Genomic DNA, 15852 nt, shown 5'->3' with positions numbered 1-15852 from the left:
AGGTGGGTGATCAGGGAAGGAGGTACTTTTGGGGGGGGGGGGGGGGGGTCGGAGGTGCAGCTGGTGCCCTGACGTTTGGAAGGGAGGGGGCGGAGCTGGGTTACGAACAGTCAATTAATCTGGATCATGGGATAACCGACGGTCGATTAACCGCGACTCTAATAAGTTCCAGTGTCGTGCAAGAAGACACATCCGGTTTATCAGAAAGCACTGGTTAAGAGTTACATTGCTAATTACATATACTGTTAGTGCATTATGCAAAGAGGAGAGGAGTTATTTAAGAACATAGAAGTACCATGCTGGGTCAGACCAGCATCTCCACAGTCACTTGGGAAGTACCCAGCAGATGTTAACAGTGAGATTTATTCTCTGCTGCTCACTCTTAGTTTGCAGGGTCAAGAAGAAACACCCCTAGACAGCCAAACTTCAGAGTCACTGCAACAGCTATCAAGCAAAGTACGATCTGTTTTAATAGAATCAGTCCCATTCCCTTTACTGGCAATGCTAAATGGTCTTTGGGTTCTTGCACCTCAAATGTTTTATTAGGATGCCTTCACTAATGCTAGACTCACCTTCACAAGGATATTCAGCATGGCACCTGGGTAAGAAATGGTCACCTTTGGCTTCTTTGGGTTGGTTGACTTGATGACAAAGTTTTCAGGGAAGCTGTTGGGAAGAACACACCAGATTCCATCTGTGTCCAGTTCCAGGGGTCTCCTGGGAGAGGGAAGGGAGGAAGAGAGATGTAGAATTTGAGACACTGCAAGTACTCTGATTGCCTTCCGCACATAATTAAGAACAGACAAAAAATGTGAATATAACAAGTTTCAGGTGGGAGTCAAGATGGTGGCAGGTCCTCACTGCTGAGAGCATCAAGGCTGCTAGCTGGAGCCTTTTCTCGAGTTCTTCTTTTCTGTTTCAGCTTTACTAATGTGCCACACACTAAAAGGAAGGGTGTCGTTAAGGCTGTGTCCTCACTGGCCTCTGAGGGTCCCCCTAACCAGCAGCAAATTGACCATTTCCCAGTTGAGCACTTGTGGTTTGTTGCTGAGAGTGGAGGCTCAGCATTGGAAGGAGGGTGGAGGAGCATCCTCCTTGTTGAAGCATGAGACATCCTTGTCACCCCCAGTTGCAAGGTTTCCGCCAGACAGGCCAAGTTGGCGGCCCTAGAAGGTGTATCCTTCATCGCAAGTTCGGCGTTCAGAGCACCTGGTGGGGACGGGGCACTAAAAGATGGATCACCAGGAAAGAGACAGCAGGAGTTGAAAAAGCAGCTCCCACGGCAGTGTCTCGACCATATTTGGAAGGTCATTCAAGATTTCAGTGCAACGTTGGATAAGACTGCTTTGGACGTAACATCTTGAGTCTCTAAATTTGATGACATGAATAAGAGCATTGAAGTACTGAAAGCAGATTTTGCTGGGCAGATCAAGCAAGTTCAAACCAAAGTTAAAGGTCTTCAAGATTTTAAAGCTGCCACGGGTAGTGGACAGGTTGATGGTTTATCAGCGAATAGAGCAGTTAGAGAACCAGAATAGGAAATTTCAAAATACGGAGAAGATTAACTTCCCTAAATCCTCGACCACTACTCCATTGGATGTTTTCGAGAAATAGTTGATATTTTGAATTTTTCCTCTGATGGACTGCCTCCTGAAAATAAGATTTTCTAAAAATTTCCAGGGAGAAGTGGGAGTGGATTCAGTCTCCATGCAACCCTTAGATTTAAACATCTCAGCTATTCTTGAAGAATCTATCAACGAATCAACTGAGCGAGCTACTTTATTAGTATCTTTGGTTTTTGAACCGGATGTAACATCAATTATGAAACAATATTTTAGACACCCAGGATTTATTTTATGGACAAAAACTGTGGATATATCCTGATGTTGCAAACGTCATGCAGGAACGCAGAAAAGCTTTTCTTGCTATGTGGCAAGAAGTGAAAAATTCAGGTGTTACCTTTTTATTAGCTTTTCCATGTTAATGTAGAGTTAGATATGGACAATCAAAGTATGTCTTCTTTATACCTGAACAATTGCGGGCCTTTTTGGATCTGAAGAAAGTGGTAGTGTCTTAGTTTAAGACGTGAGGGTTTGTCTGTTAAGTTTTTTTCTTGTTTCTTTTGTACTTCAGGTAACAATCTCTTCTTTCTCCTTCTCTTCACTAGTTGAGGTCTAAGGAAGAGTTAATTGTATTTCTTGATTTATTTATTTAGATTTTGCTCACACCTTTTTTCAGTAGTAGCTCAAGGTGAGTTACATTCAGGTACACTGGATATTTCTCTGTCTCAGGAGGGCTCACAATCTAAGTTTGTACCTGAGGCAATGGAGGGTTAAGTGACTTGCCCAAGATCAAAAGGAGCAGTGGTGGGATTTGAACTGGCCACCTCTGGATTACAAGACTGGTGCTCTAACCACTAGGCCACTCCTCCACCCCAAAGAATCTTGTTGCTCTTTGGGGTTCTACATGGAACGTTGCTACACTTTGAAATTCTGCATGGAATCTTGTTATTCTTTAGAATTCTAGAATCTTTATTTACTTATTTGGATTTTGTTCACACCTTTTTCAGTAGTAGTGTTGCAGGAATTGATGCATGAATTACCCCTATTATTAGCAGAATCTGTGGTACTTCAGGAGTCAAACAGCACACACCAGAATGAGGGAGAAATCTTCTTTATTTGCCAGCAAACAAATAGGACATCAGTTCTAGCTCTCTTCTCTCTCTCTCAGCTCTCTGGATCTTGTGGCTTCTGTCTGTCCTCTTCAGCTGTCTCCTTCTTCTCTTCTGAGCTCCTTCTGACGTAAGCTGCTTCTGCTCTCAGTTATATACAGTTTAACACCCCCTAGCCCCCCTTACTCTCCAGATGGTAAAGAATAGATTGATTACCCTGCCTCAACCAATCATCTCTATACATTACTTAAAAAATATCAGTTACATAGGTTTAATATTTCTCAAACTGACCTATGACCTGGGGCCTCTCAGACCAGACATTTTGGCTCTCCTCTCTTGGCATTTCATTATGATTTAAATTCTCATATTCCTAGTCAACTTCATACTAACTGCTAACTGAACTCTGGCATTCATTAAGGGGTCAAGGGCCAGTCTTACTTAATGGCGCACATACGTGATTTGTTATTTCTTTCAGAAAGCCCAGTCCTACATTTACCTATAATTAATCAAGGAGAAGAGAGCTGACTTCTCTTTCACCTATTACCCTCATACATTGAACCAGCCAGGACTGTAGGTAATTCAAACCATATGCTGACCTTTTCAACTACAATCTTACTTAGAAAGTCAGACAAAGAGTTGGACAGACATTAGATTTAAAAAGGTATTCTACATATTAACTACACAGAATACACATATTCTAAAATAAGCAAAATCAGTATTCCTTATAAGACATATTCTAAATATCAAGAACTTCTAAAATCTAGAATTATTTAGAATTATTTACTTCTAACTAGCATTAAACTAATTCTTTTAAAACTACAGTATGTCTGCAACATGCCTTGTTCATAATAGTATCCATATGTGGTAGCCTTAGCAATCCATCACTCACAAGGGGTGAAAGAAGTTTCTCTCTCTGACCTTTTAACCCAGCAAAGCTAGATTTCTAAATAATCTGAACCATCTGGCATTCCTTCATCACTTGTAGGACTGAAGAGTTAAAATAGTATTTGACCACCTTTAAACAGAATTAACACTTAATATAATTTCTTATATATGTATAATTATGCCCATGCTGTCTCAGTAGCTCAAGGTGAGTTACATTCAGGTACTCTGGATATTTTTCTGTCCCAGGAGGGCTCCCAATCTAATTTGTACCTGAGGCAATGGAGGGTTAAGTGACTTTGCCCAAGATCACAAGGAGCAGCAGCGGGATTTGAACCAGCCACATCTGGAATTCAAAGACTGGTGCTCTAACCACTAGGCCACTCCTCCACTCCAGAATGCCAAAACATAGCAACATTACCAATCCCAGGGCAAGCAGTGACTTCCCCGTGTCTATCTCAATAGGCACAAGGTAGTCTACTTTGGAAGCATAACATTTTTGCATCTAACCATTCATAAGCCACATCCCCAAGGACATATGACTTGGTGGCCTTCGCAGATACATCTTCCACAATTTGTTTGTTGTTGCCTATTATGTCTATTACTATCTGTATTTCTTGAGCAGAAGTTCTCTTGTGATTATTTGTTTATGCAATTAAAAAAAAATAAAACAAGAATAAGTTTCATTTTTCAACTGCCAAAATAATACACATTTGATTTGATCCAGGATTCTGCAGGTAACACTCACCCAATCTGCTCTATCAGCTCACGGGCCTGTGTGATAATATTGGCACCAGTGTAGCAGACAATTCCAGCCATTTCCATAGAATACCAGCGGGCTCTGGAGCAAGACAGAAAGACAAATCACAAGCAAATTACTCAGCTCACACTCTGAGAAACCAGGAGCAATGATGCAAGAAACGGGACACTTGTGGGAAAGAAGATCAATCTTGGGAGAAAGGAAGGTAAATATAGAGCAGCATTTCAAGCCTTCTCTCTGGTTTCCATCCACTGAGTCAACAGGATTCTTACAGCAAGTGAAGCAAAACCAGTAAGAAGCAAATGCCAGCCTGCAACCTACGTAAGAATAACCATACTAGGTCCATCTAGCCCGGTATCCTGTTTCCAACAGTGGCTAATCCAGGTCATAAGTACCTGGCAGAAATCCAAAGAGTAGCAACATTCCAGAATGCCAAAATGTAGCAACATTTTGTGCTACCAATCCCAGGGCAAGCAGTGACTTCCCCATGTCTATCTCAATAGGCACAAGGCAGTCTACTTTGGAAGCATAACATTTTGGCGTCTACACATTCATAAGCCACATCCCCAAGGACATACGACTTGGTGGCCTTCGCAGATACATCTTCCACAATAAGGAGGCTCACTCACCCCTTGCGCATAACATATCCATAGAAGGAATTCAAGATGCACTTGTGCGCCAGCTGCAGAGATTCATATAAGATCTCCATATTCTTACAGCGCTTCACTTCAGCTGCATCTCCACTCTCCAAAGCAGCTGACAACTTCTTCTTCCAAACCTGAGAAACAGAGGTTGGACAGCTTAGTGAAAACCCAGAGGAAACAGGAAAGGCCACGGAATCAGGAGGCCAGAGTTGCATTCCTATTTGTGTCACCAGTATTCACTGTGATCTTGGATAAGTCAGTGTCTCCCACTGCCTCAGGTCCTCATTGACAAAGCGCCCCCGAGTAGAGATACTCTTTCACTGTAACTTGCATAAAGCCATCACATTTGTTTTTTAAATTCAGCTCATGCCTTTTTAGTATTAGTTCAAAGTTAAGTTACATTCAGTTACAGTATGAATTTCCCTGTCCCCAGAGCTCTTACAATCTAATTATGTATCTGAGGCAATGAACGGTTAGGTGTCTTGCCTTATAGCCACAAGAACACTAGACTACTCCATGCCTCCATAACAAAGGAGAAATTAGATCTTACCTACTCATTTTCTTTCTTTGAACCCCTCCAGACCAGACCAAACCAAATGCTTGGGTATATGAACTGACCAATTTCCGCAAATTATTAAAAACCTATCTCTTCGACGAGATATATCACAAAGATCAACATGTGTAACTGTCTTATAATGTCTTTTGCTTTAACACCATCATGTAATTCACCACCATGTAACACAAACCCTCTGTAAACCTAATGTATATTCACTTCTATTTCCAGTACCCATGATGTATTGTAAGCCACATTGAGCCTGCAAAGAGGTGGGATAATGTGGGATACAAATGCAATAAATAAATAAAATAAATAAATGCTCTCTTGCCAGCCGATGGAGACTGAAAACATCGGTTCAATGCCTTCACCTTAAAAAAGGGTCCAGTGCAGCTCATAACTAGTCAATATTTCTTTAACAAAGAGAAGAAGCAAGTAATTTCCATTATTAACATGGGGCATGAAACAATCAACCAACAAATACACCAAGTTTCTATACAGAAGAGTCACTCTGTAGAGAGATAGAAGGAGACTAGCGAAATAAACTCTCCCTTTGCTCTTGCCTCTGCACTGATCTCTTCTGTACCTAAATGTTGAGCAGGTCAGGGTTGCACAGTCCCTTATACAGATGCACTACTCAATAGTTCTGTCTCCCTCTGCTGGTAGGAGGATATATTACCCCGCTCGTCAGGAATGGTCTGGAACAGATAAGGAAAAGGAGAGCCGTCTTCCTCTACAGCACCCAAAATGGTGGCATATCCTGCCAAAACTGGGTCCCCTTCAGCGCCCTGTCTGCCCTAGACTGCCTTCATTGCTCACAGTTCCCCCTGACAGCCACAATGATCACAGGAGCCACAATGACACACTGAAATGAACACAAATGGCACTTGCCACTAACAGTGCCAGACTGCAGCTGCCGCAAATTACACAGGCTCAACCTCTTACTCTGAGCAGCCATATGTGCTGTCCTGCAGACCAATCCCCTCCCACCCCCAGCAGCTCTGAGGTAACTAAATATCACTTCCCCTCCTACCAATGTCAGTGCTTCAGGCACCACACTGCACCATCAACTATAGCTGCAGAGCATAACTGGCCTCCTAATTCTGTCACTGTCAGAATGTTGGCTTCACTCTCCCATCCTTTTTTTTTTTTTTTTTTTAACAAACAGTCCAGGAAAAAAAATTTAATTTGGACAAGCCTTTTCAAAGCCTCCCCAAACCCAGCCTACTAAACCAGTCACCTTCTGCACAGGATGCTTTCTTTACCTACCATGCGCTGGAGACTGAGTGGTGAATGGCTACACAAGGTAAAAAATGAAAACTACTGAACTAGACACCAGTCTCCATCTGCTGTCAGGAGAAAGAAAATCCAAGTGTCTAGACTGGCCTGGTGGGACGATAAGAAGACAAGTCTTGCTTATTCTGCTACAACAGTACTGTGCATGACAAAATATAAACCCTCCCTGAAAAACAGTACTGTGGTCAGAATGGAAACGAGTTTACTGCACATCAGTTCTCTACGCAGAAGCTCCTTAGTATATCTTGTAGAATTTCCTTACTCCCAGGGCACAAGTAAAAACGAGCCTATGCCCTCATTCCCACCTTGTGTAGCCCCTTGAACTCATAGCGGCGGTCCCGAAATGCTCGCACTGTGTCAACATAGAAAGAGTTTTCCCGCTGGCAGATGGTAGTAACACGATCCTCCAATCTCGTGACATGGATTTTCTTATAGGCTTTCCGGCAATAATCTGGAAAAAAAAAATACAGATGGCCAGAGAAAGAAGTATCAGCAAATGGCTATGTTCCTTAAAGATGGGGGACACAAGAAGAAGCCCTTAAATCCCTATGAGCCAATACCAAACACATAAGTACAAATGAAACCACAACCAGAGTGGACAAGGAATGGACAAGAAGGGTGCTCATGGCGGTCGCCAAGTCACAAGGGAAAACTTCAGATCACCATTTTGATTTAGTCCGCCAGCATGGGAGACTGAAGGGAAAGGGGAGCAGAGTGTGCAGCAAGTAATCCTTGCCCAGTGTGCTGTTTTTTTTTTTTTTTTCCAGTAACTGTTCTGACAAGAACAGTTTTTTTGTTCTGTTTTTTTAATTTCATATTCCAGCTTCTGTACACGTACCCAAGTTTCTCAGTACCAACATGTTCAGTCTCATGTTTGTATGAACAAAACTAGATCATTACACAACACGAGAGTGATACACATATTCTGGAAAGTACCCAAGTAAAACGAAAAGCTCTTTACAGCTCTGGATTGTTCCAACTGTATCCCGGGGGTACTCACCCGCCAGTCGCTTCTTCTCGTATTTGGCTTGCTCCTCACGAGACAGTTCATGAAATGCACGTGGCGGCCCATTCGGGAATAGTGGCGGGAATTTCTCAGACTCCAGCTGCTGTTGTATGCGGTGGTACTCGCTGCGGCTTGCAGGCACTGCGGAAAGGAGAAAGAAGACAGCAGGGATCTTATGTTTCAACGGTTTTTATTAATGACAGAACAAATGTAATTTAAAAAAACCTCCTTAACACAGCGGGTACAATACAATGTTATAACCCTTCTGGTTTCTACTCATCATTTATACCCCCACTTTATTGCAGTCATCAAATTTTAATCAAATTCCTCCCCCCCACCTTTTCTTCATTTATTGGAGCTTACAATGCATTATATCCAATAGAGATGTTGTATCTATCTCCACATTATAACCCTAAACATTAAACATACCTTAAATAGTATCCCCTTGAATCATGAAATCGCTCATTTGTTTGTTGCTTGTCCCCCCCCTCCCTCAAACCCACCCCTCATAGCCCCCCCCATCCCTCCCCCTTTCCACCACACCCCCTTCCATCTGACAGCATGGTGTTTAATGTGCATTTTTGTCCTTCAAGAGCCCAGTGACAGACAGAATACAAAAGAAACTAGAGAACAGCATTCACTCAACCTTCCACAACAGGAAATGTTTAAGAGATCAGAAATACATAATGACTTAGAATAAAGCAATATAGAGAAGAGCAGAAATTACATTGTTTCAGAAAAAAAACATCTTAAGTAGAGGAGTGTGGTAGCCGTGTTAGTCCACTCTTAAGGTTATCACTAGAAATCAAACAAAATAAAACATGGAAAAGAAAATAAGATGATACCTTTTTTATTGGACATAACTTAATACATTTCTTGATTAGCTTTCGAAGGTTGCCCTTCTTTGTCAGATCGGAAATAAGCAAATGTGCTAGCTGACAGTGTATATAAGTGAAAACATTCAAGCATTACTATGACAGTCTGACAGGGTGGGAGGATGGGGGTGGGTCGGAGGTATGCATGGGGACATCAAAGCATATCATTGATATTCTAACAGGATGGGTGTGGAGTGGGGTGATCAACAGAGAAATACAGCTTTATGGTTTATAATGGGCTAGGAACTTATTTACACTGTCAGCTAGCACATTTGCTTATTTCCGATCTGACGAAGAAGGGCAACCTTCGAAAGCTAATCAAGAAATGTATTAAGTTATGTCCAATAAAAAAGGTATCATCTTATTTTCCATGTTTTATTTTGTTTGATTTCTATAGAAAAAAACCATGAAAGAAGGCACCAGTAAGAACAGAAGAATTAAGAGAAAGCGAATGCTACATACCTGTAGAAGGTATTCTCCGAGGACAGCAGGCTGATTGTTCTCACTGATGGGTGACGTCCACGGCAGCCCCTCCAATCGGAAACTTCACTAGCAAAGTCCTTTGCTAGCCCTCGCGCGCCCGCGCGCACCGCGCATGCGCGGCCGTCTTCCCGCCCGAAACCGGCTCGAGCCGGCCAGTCCAGTATGTAGCAAGACAATACACTTCAAGGGAAGACACAACTCCAAAGGGGAGGCGGGCGGGTTTGTGAGAACAATCAGCCTGCTGTCCTCGGAGAATACCTTCTACAGGTATGTAGCATTCGCTTTCTCCGAGGACAAGCAGGCTGCTTGTTCTCACTGATGGGGTATCCCTAGCCCCCAGGCTCACTCAAAACAACAACCATGGTCAATTGGGCCTCGCAACGGCGAGGACATAACTGAGATTGACCTAAAAAATTTACCAACTAACTGAGAGTGTAGCCTGGAACAGAACAAACAGGGCCCTCGGGGGGTGGAGTTGGATCCTAAAGCCCAAACAGGTTCTGAAGAACTGACTGCCCGAACCGACTGTCGCGTCGGGTATCCTGCTGCAGGCAGTAATGAGATGTGAATGTGTGGACAGATGACCACGTCGCAGCTTTGCAAATTTCCTCCATGGTGGCTGACTTCAAGTGGGCTACCGACGCTGCCATGGCTCTAACATTATGAGCCGTGACATGACCCTCAAGAGCCAGCCCAGCCTGGGCGTAAGTGAAGGAAATGCAATCTGCTAGCCAATTGGATATGGTGCGTTTCCCTACAGCCACTCCCCTCTTGTTGGGATCAAAAGAAACAAACAATTGGGCGGACTGTCTGTGGGGCTGTGTCCGCTCCAGATAGAAGGCCAATGCTCTCTTGCAGTCCAATGTGTGCAGCTGACGTTCAGCAGGGCAGGAATGAGGACGGGGAAAGAATGTTGGCAAGACAATTGACTGGTTCAGATGGAACTCCGACACAACCTTTGGCAGAAACTTAGGGTGAGTGCGGAGGACTACTCTGTTGTGATGAAATTTGGTGTAAGGGGCCTGGGCTACCAGGGCCTGAAGCTCACTGACTCTACGAGCCGAGGTAACTGCCACCAAGAAAATGACCTTCCAGGTCAAGTACTTCGGATGGCAGGAATTCAGTGGCTCGAAAGGAGGTTTCATCAGCTGGGTGAGAACGACATTGAGATCCCATGACACTGTAGGAGGCTTGACAGGGGGCTTTGACAAAAGCAAACCTCTCATGAAGCGAACAACTAAAGGCTGTCCTGAGATCGGCTTACCTTCCACTTGGTAATGGTATGCACTGATTGCACTAAGGTGAACCCTTACGGAGTTGGTCTTCAGACCAGACTCCGACAAGTGGAGAAGGTATTCAAGCAGGGTCTGTGTAGGACAAGAGCGAGGATCTAGGGCCTTGCTGTCACACCAGACGGCAAACCTCCTCCAATGAAAGAAGTAACTTCTCTTAGTGGAGTCTTTCCTGGAAGCAAGCAAGATGCGGGAGACACCCTCTGGCAGACCCAAAGAGGCAAAGTCTACGCCCTCAACATCCAGGCCGTGAGAGCCAGGGACTGGAGGTTGGGATGCAGCAGAGCCCCTTCGTCCTGCGTGATGAGGGTCGGAAAACACTCCAATCTCCACGGTTCTTCGGAGGATAACTCCAGAAGAAGAGGGAACCAGATCTGACGCGGCCAAAAGGGAGCAATCAGAATCATGGTGCCTCGGTCTTGCTTGAGTTTCAACAAAGTCTTCCCCACCAGAGGAATGGGAGGATAAGCATACAGCAGACCTTCCCCCCAATCCAGGAGGAAGGCATCCGACGCCAGTCTGCCGTGGGCCTGAAGCCTGGAACAGAACTGAGGGACCTTGTGGTTCACTTGAGATGCGAAGAGATCTACCAGGGGGGTGCCCCACGCCCGGAAGATCTGTCGCACCACACGGGAATTGAGCGACCACTCGTGAGGTTGCATAATCCTGCTCAACCTGTCGGCCAGACTGTTGTTTACGCCTGCCAGATATGTGGCTTGGAGCACCATGCCTTGACGGCGAGCCCAGAGCCACATGCTGACGGCTTCCTGACACAGGGGGCGAGATCCGGTGCCCCCCTGCTTGTTGACATAGTACATGGCAACCTGATTGTCTGTCTGAATTTGGATAATTTGGTGGGACAGCCGATCTCTGAAAGCCTTCAGAGCGTTCCAGATCGCTCGCAACTCCAGAAGATTGATCTGTAGATCGCTTTCTTGGAGGGACCACCTTCCTTGGGTGTGAAGCCCATCGACATGAGCTCCCCATCCCAGGAGAGACGCATCCGTGGTCAGCACTTTTTGAGGCTGAGGAATTTGGAAGGGACGTCCCAGAGTCAAATTGGAGCAAATCGTCCACCAATACAGGGATTCGAGAAAACTCGTGGACAGGTGGATCACGTCCTCTAGACCCCCGGCGGCCTGATACCACTGGGAGGCTAGGGTCCATTGAGCAGATCTCATGTGAAGGCGGGCCATGGGAGTCACATGAACTGTGGAAGCCATGTGGCCCAGCAATCTCAACATCTGCCGAGCTGTGATCTGCTGGGACGCTCGCACCCGCGAGACGAGGGACAACAAGTTGTTGGCCCTCGCCTCTGGGAGATAGGCGCGAGCCGTCCGAGAATCCAGCAGGGCTCCGATGAATTCGAGTTTCTGCACTGGGAGAAGATGGGACTTTGGGTAATTTATCACAAACCCCAGTAGCTCCAGGAGGCGAATAGTCATCTGCATGGACTGCAGGGCTCCTGCCTCGGATGTGTTCTTCACCAGCCAATCGTCGAGATATGGGAACACGTGCACCCCCAGCCTGCGAAGCGCCGCTGCTACCACAGCTAGGCACTTTGTGAACACCCTGGGCGCAGAGGCGAGCCCAAAGGGTAGCACACAGTACTGGAAGTGGCGTGCGCCCAGCTGAAATCGCAGATACTGTCTGTGAGCTGGCAGTATCGGGATGTGTGTGTAGGCATCCTTCAAGTCCAGAGAGCATAGCCAATCGTTTTGCTGAATCATGGGGAGAAGGGTGCCCAGGGAAAGCATCCTGAACTTTTCTTTTACGAGATATTTGTTCAGGGCCCTTAGGTCTAGGATGGGACGCATCCCCCCTGTTTTCTTTTCCACAAGGAAGTACCTGGAATAGAACCCCAGCCCTTCTTGCCCGGATGGCACGGGCTCGACCGCATTGGCGCTGAGAAGGGCGGAGAGTTCCTCTGCAAGTACCTGCTTGTGCTGGAAGCTGTAGGACTGAGCTCCCGGTGGACAATTTGGAGGTTGAGAGGCCAAATTGAGGGTTGTATCCTTGCCGGACTATTTGGAGAACCCACTGATCGGAGGTTATAAGAGGCCACCTTTGGTGAAAAGCTTTCAACCTCCCTCCGACAGGCAGGTCGCCCGGCACTGACACTTGGATGTCGGCTATGCTCTGCTGGAGCCAGTCAAAAGCTCGCCCCTTGCTTTTGCTGGGGAGCCGCGGGGCCTTGCTGATTCGCACGCTGCTGACGAGAGCGAGCGCGCTGGGGCTTAGCCTGGGCCGCAGGCTGTCGGGAAGGAGGATTGTACCTACGCTTGCCAGAAGTATAGGGAACAGTCTTCCTTCCCCCGAAAAATCGTCTACCTGTAGAGGTAGAAGCTGAAGGCTGCCGGCGGGCGAACTTGTCGAATGCGGTGTCCCGCTGGTGGAGAGACTCTACCACCTGCTCGACTTTTTCGCCAAAAATGTTATCCGCACGGCAAGGCAAGTCCGTAATCCGCTGCTGGACTCTATTCTCCAGGTCGGCGGCACGCAGCCATGAGAGCCTGCGCATCACCACACCTTGAGCAGCGGCCCTGGACGCAACATCAAAAGTGTCATAAACTCCTCTGGCCAGGAATTTTCTGCACGCCTTCAGCTGCCTGACCACCTCCTGAAAAGGCTTGGCTTGCTCAGGGGGAAGAGCATCAACCAAGCCCGCCAACTGCCGCACATTATTCCGCATGTGTATGCTCGTGTAGAGCTGGTAAGACTGGATCTTGGACACGAGCATAGAGGAATGGTAGGCCTTCCTCCAAAGGAGTCTAAGGTTCTAGCGTCCTTGCCCGGGGGCGCCGAAGCATGTTCCCTAGAACTCTTAGCCTTCTTTAGGGCCAAATCCACAACTCCAGAGTCATGAGGCAACTGAGTGCGCATCAGCTCTGGGTCCCCATGGATCCGGTACTGGGACTCGATCTTCTTGGGAATGTGGGGATTAGTTAATGGTTTGGTCCAGTTCGCAAGCAATGTCTTCTTCAGGACATGGTGCAAGGGAACAGTGGACGCTTCCTTAGGTGGAGAAGGATAGTCCAGGAGCTCAAACATTTCAGCCCTGGGCTCGTCCTCCACAACCACCGGGAAGGGGATGGCCGTAGACATCTCCCGGACAAAGGAGGCAAAAGACAGACTCTCGGGAGGAGAAAGCTGTCTCTCAGGAGAGGGAGTGGGATCAGACGGAAGACCCCCAGACTCCTCGTCAGAGAAATATCTGGGATCTTCCTCTTCCTCCCACGAGGCCTCACCCTCGGTGTCAGACACAAGTTCACGGACCTGTGTCTGCAACCTCGCCCTGCTCGACTCCGTGGAACCCTGTCCACGATGGGGGCGTCGAGAGGTAGACTCCCTCGCCCGCATCGGCGAAGCTCCCTCCGCCGACGTAGTCGGGGAGCCTTCCTGGGAGGTGGCCGCGGTCGGTACCGCACGCGGTACCGACGTCGGGGACCTCAACCTGGGCGATGGGCCAGCCGGCGCCACGCTCGACGGTACCGGTGGCGCAAGCACCGCCGGTACCGGAGGGGTAGGGCGCAACAGCTCTCCCAGAATCTCTGGGAGAACGGCCCGGAGGCTCTCGTTTAGAGCGGCTGCAGAGAAAGGCTGAGAGGTCGATGCAGGCGTCGACGTCAGTACCTGTTCCGGGCGTGGAGGCTGTTCCGGGCTGTCCAGAGCGGAGCGCATCGACACCTCCTGAACAGAGGGTGAGCGGTCCTCTCGGTGCCGATGCCTGCTGGGTGCCGCATCCCTCGGCGACCCAGAGCTCTCGGTGCCGACACGGGGAGGAGACCGGTGTCGATGCTTCTTCGATTTCTTCCGAAGCATGTCACCGGAGCTCCCCGGCACCGACGAGGAGGACGTCGAATCCACCCGTCGCTTCCTCGGGGCCGAGACTGAAGAAGGTCGATCTCGGGGGGGCTGTACCGCAGGAGCCCTCAGGGTAGGCGGAGACCCACCCGAGGGCTCACCGCCACCAGCAGGGGAATGGACAGCCCTCACCGGCACTCCACCCGATGCACCACCGTCCGACGACATCAGCAGACGAGGTCCTGGTACCACCGACGTCGATGCAGCTATCCGATGTCTCGGCGCCGATGCAGAGGCCCGATGCCTCGATGCACTCGATGCAGGGGCGGCCGAGGAAGATGGTCTGGACGCTGACGACGTCGATGCACTCGAAGATCCCGGTGCCGATGCCGACGAAGAGCCCGAGAACAACACGTTCCACTGGGCTAGTCTCGCTACCTGAGTCCGCCTTTGAAGCAGGGAACACAGACTGCAGTTCTGAGGGCGGTGCTCGGCCCCCAGACACTGAAGACACGACGAGTGTCGATCAGTGAGCGAGATAACCCGGGCGCACTGGGTGCACTTCTTGAAGCCGCTGGAAGGCTTCGATGTCATGGGCGGAAAAATCACGCCGGCGAAATCAAAAGCCGAAATGGCGAAATTCGAAGCACCAAATTTAGAGGGAGAAAAAATCTCGACCGAGGCCGAAAAAAGGCCTACCCCGACGACGAAAGAAAACTTACCGGGGCAAAAAAGCTGGAAGTACGGGGAGGATTTACACGAAACCCGGCGGGGGGTTTCCGGAGCACTTCCCGACTAGGACAAAGCTTTCCCGAAGGAAAAAAACACGTTCAAACTAATTGGACGCGCGAGGTCGACTTTCCGGGGCTCGACACGGCGAAAACACGACCGTACCGAGTGCGGACAAAAGAAGACTGGCCGGCTCGAGCCGGTTTCGGGCGGGAAGACGGCCGCGCATGCGCGGTGCGCGCGGGCGCGCGAGGGCTAGCAAAGGACTTTGCTAGTGAAGTTTCCGATTGGAGGGGCTGCCGTGGACGTCACCCATCAGTGAGAACAAGCAGCCTGCTTGTCCTCGGAGAATGCTTTTGTACAGAGAATATAAAAACAGGAGAATAGAACCATCAAACAGGAAGCAGGGATTATAAGAAAAAGGGGCCAGCAAAGTGGCAGTACTGTAAAGAAGATCTCTGGTTCAATCGTCCAATCGGGTCTTCTGTATCACAGACTATTCTGCTGACTAACAAGCACAGCTACTTCAGCAGACATGTTTACAACTAAGCTGGCTTAGTGGCAGGTAATTAATGGTTTCTTGGGAAAACTTTTACTACAGCCAGCGATGCTTCCTATTTCTACTACTACTATTTAACATTTCTAAAGCACTACTAGGGTTACGCAGCGCTGTACAGTTTAACATAGAAGGACAGTCCCTGCTCAAAGAGCTTACAATCTAAAGGACAAATGTACAATCAGACAAGTAGGGGTCGTCAAACTGGGGCAGTCTAGATTTCCTGAAAGGTATAAAGGTTAGGTGCCGAAAGCAACATTGAAGAGGTGGGGCTTTGAGTAAGGATTTGAAGATGGGTAGG

At 47.8% G+C, this 15852-nt stretch overlaps 1 protein-coding gene across 1 annotated transcript in view; it reads right to left on the bottom strand.

Annotated features, from left to right (window-relative positions):
* Window positions 1–15852, bottom strand: part of POLE (DNA polymerase epsilon, catalytic subunit) — a 141659-nt gene that overhangs the window by 73159 nt on the left and 52648 nt on the right. Inside the window, exons 19-23 of the mRNA XM_030218300.1 lie at window positions 7807–7953; window positions 7112–7257; window positions 4943–5091; window positions 4302–4394; window positions 573–717 (exon numbers count right to left, since the gene is read on the bottom strand). Coding sequence (XP_030074160.1) covers window positions 573–717; window positions 4302–4394; window positions 4943–5091; window positions 7112–7257; window positions 7807–7953 — 680 coding nt within the window. The remainder of the gene's footprint in view (window positions 1–572; window positions 718–4301; window positions 4395–4942; window positions 5092–7111; window positions 7258–7806; window positions 7954–15852) is intronic.

The sequence above is a fragment of the Microcaecilia unicolor genome, chromosome 11 (assembly GCF_901765095.1).
Source record: "Microcaecilia unicolor chromosome 11, aMicUni1.1, whole genome shotgun sequence".
Taxonomy (NCBI): Eukaryota; Metazoa; Chordata; class Amphibia; order Gymnophiona; family Siphonopidae; genus Microcaecilia; species Microcaecilia unicolor.
The sequence above is the reverse complement of the archived record's forward strand: the minus strand, read 5'-3'. Positions and strand labels throughout refer to the sequence as shown.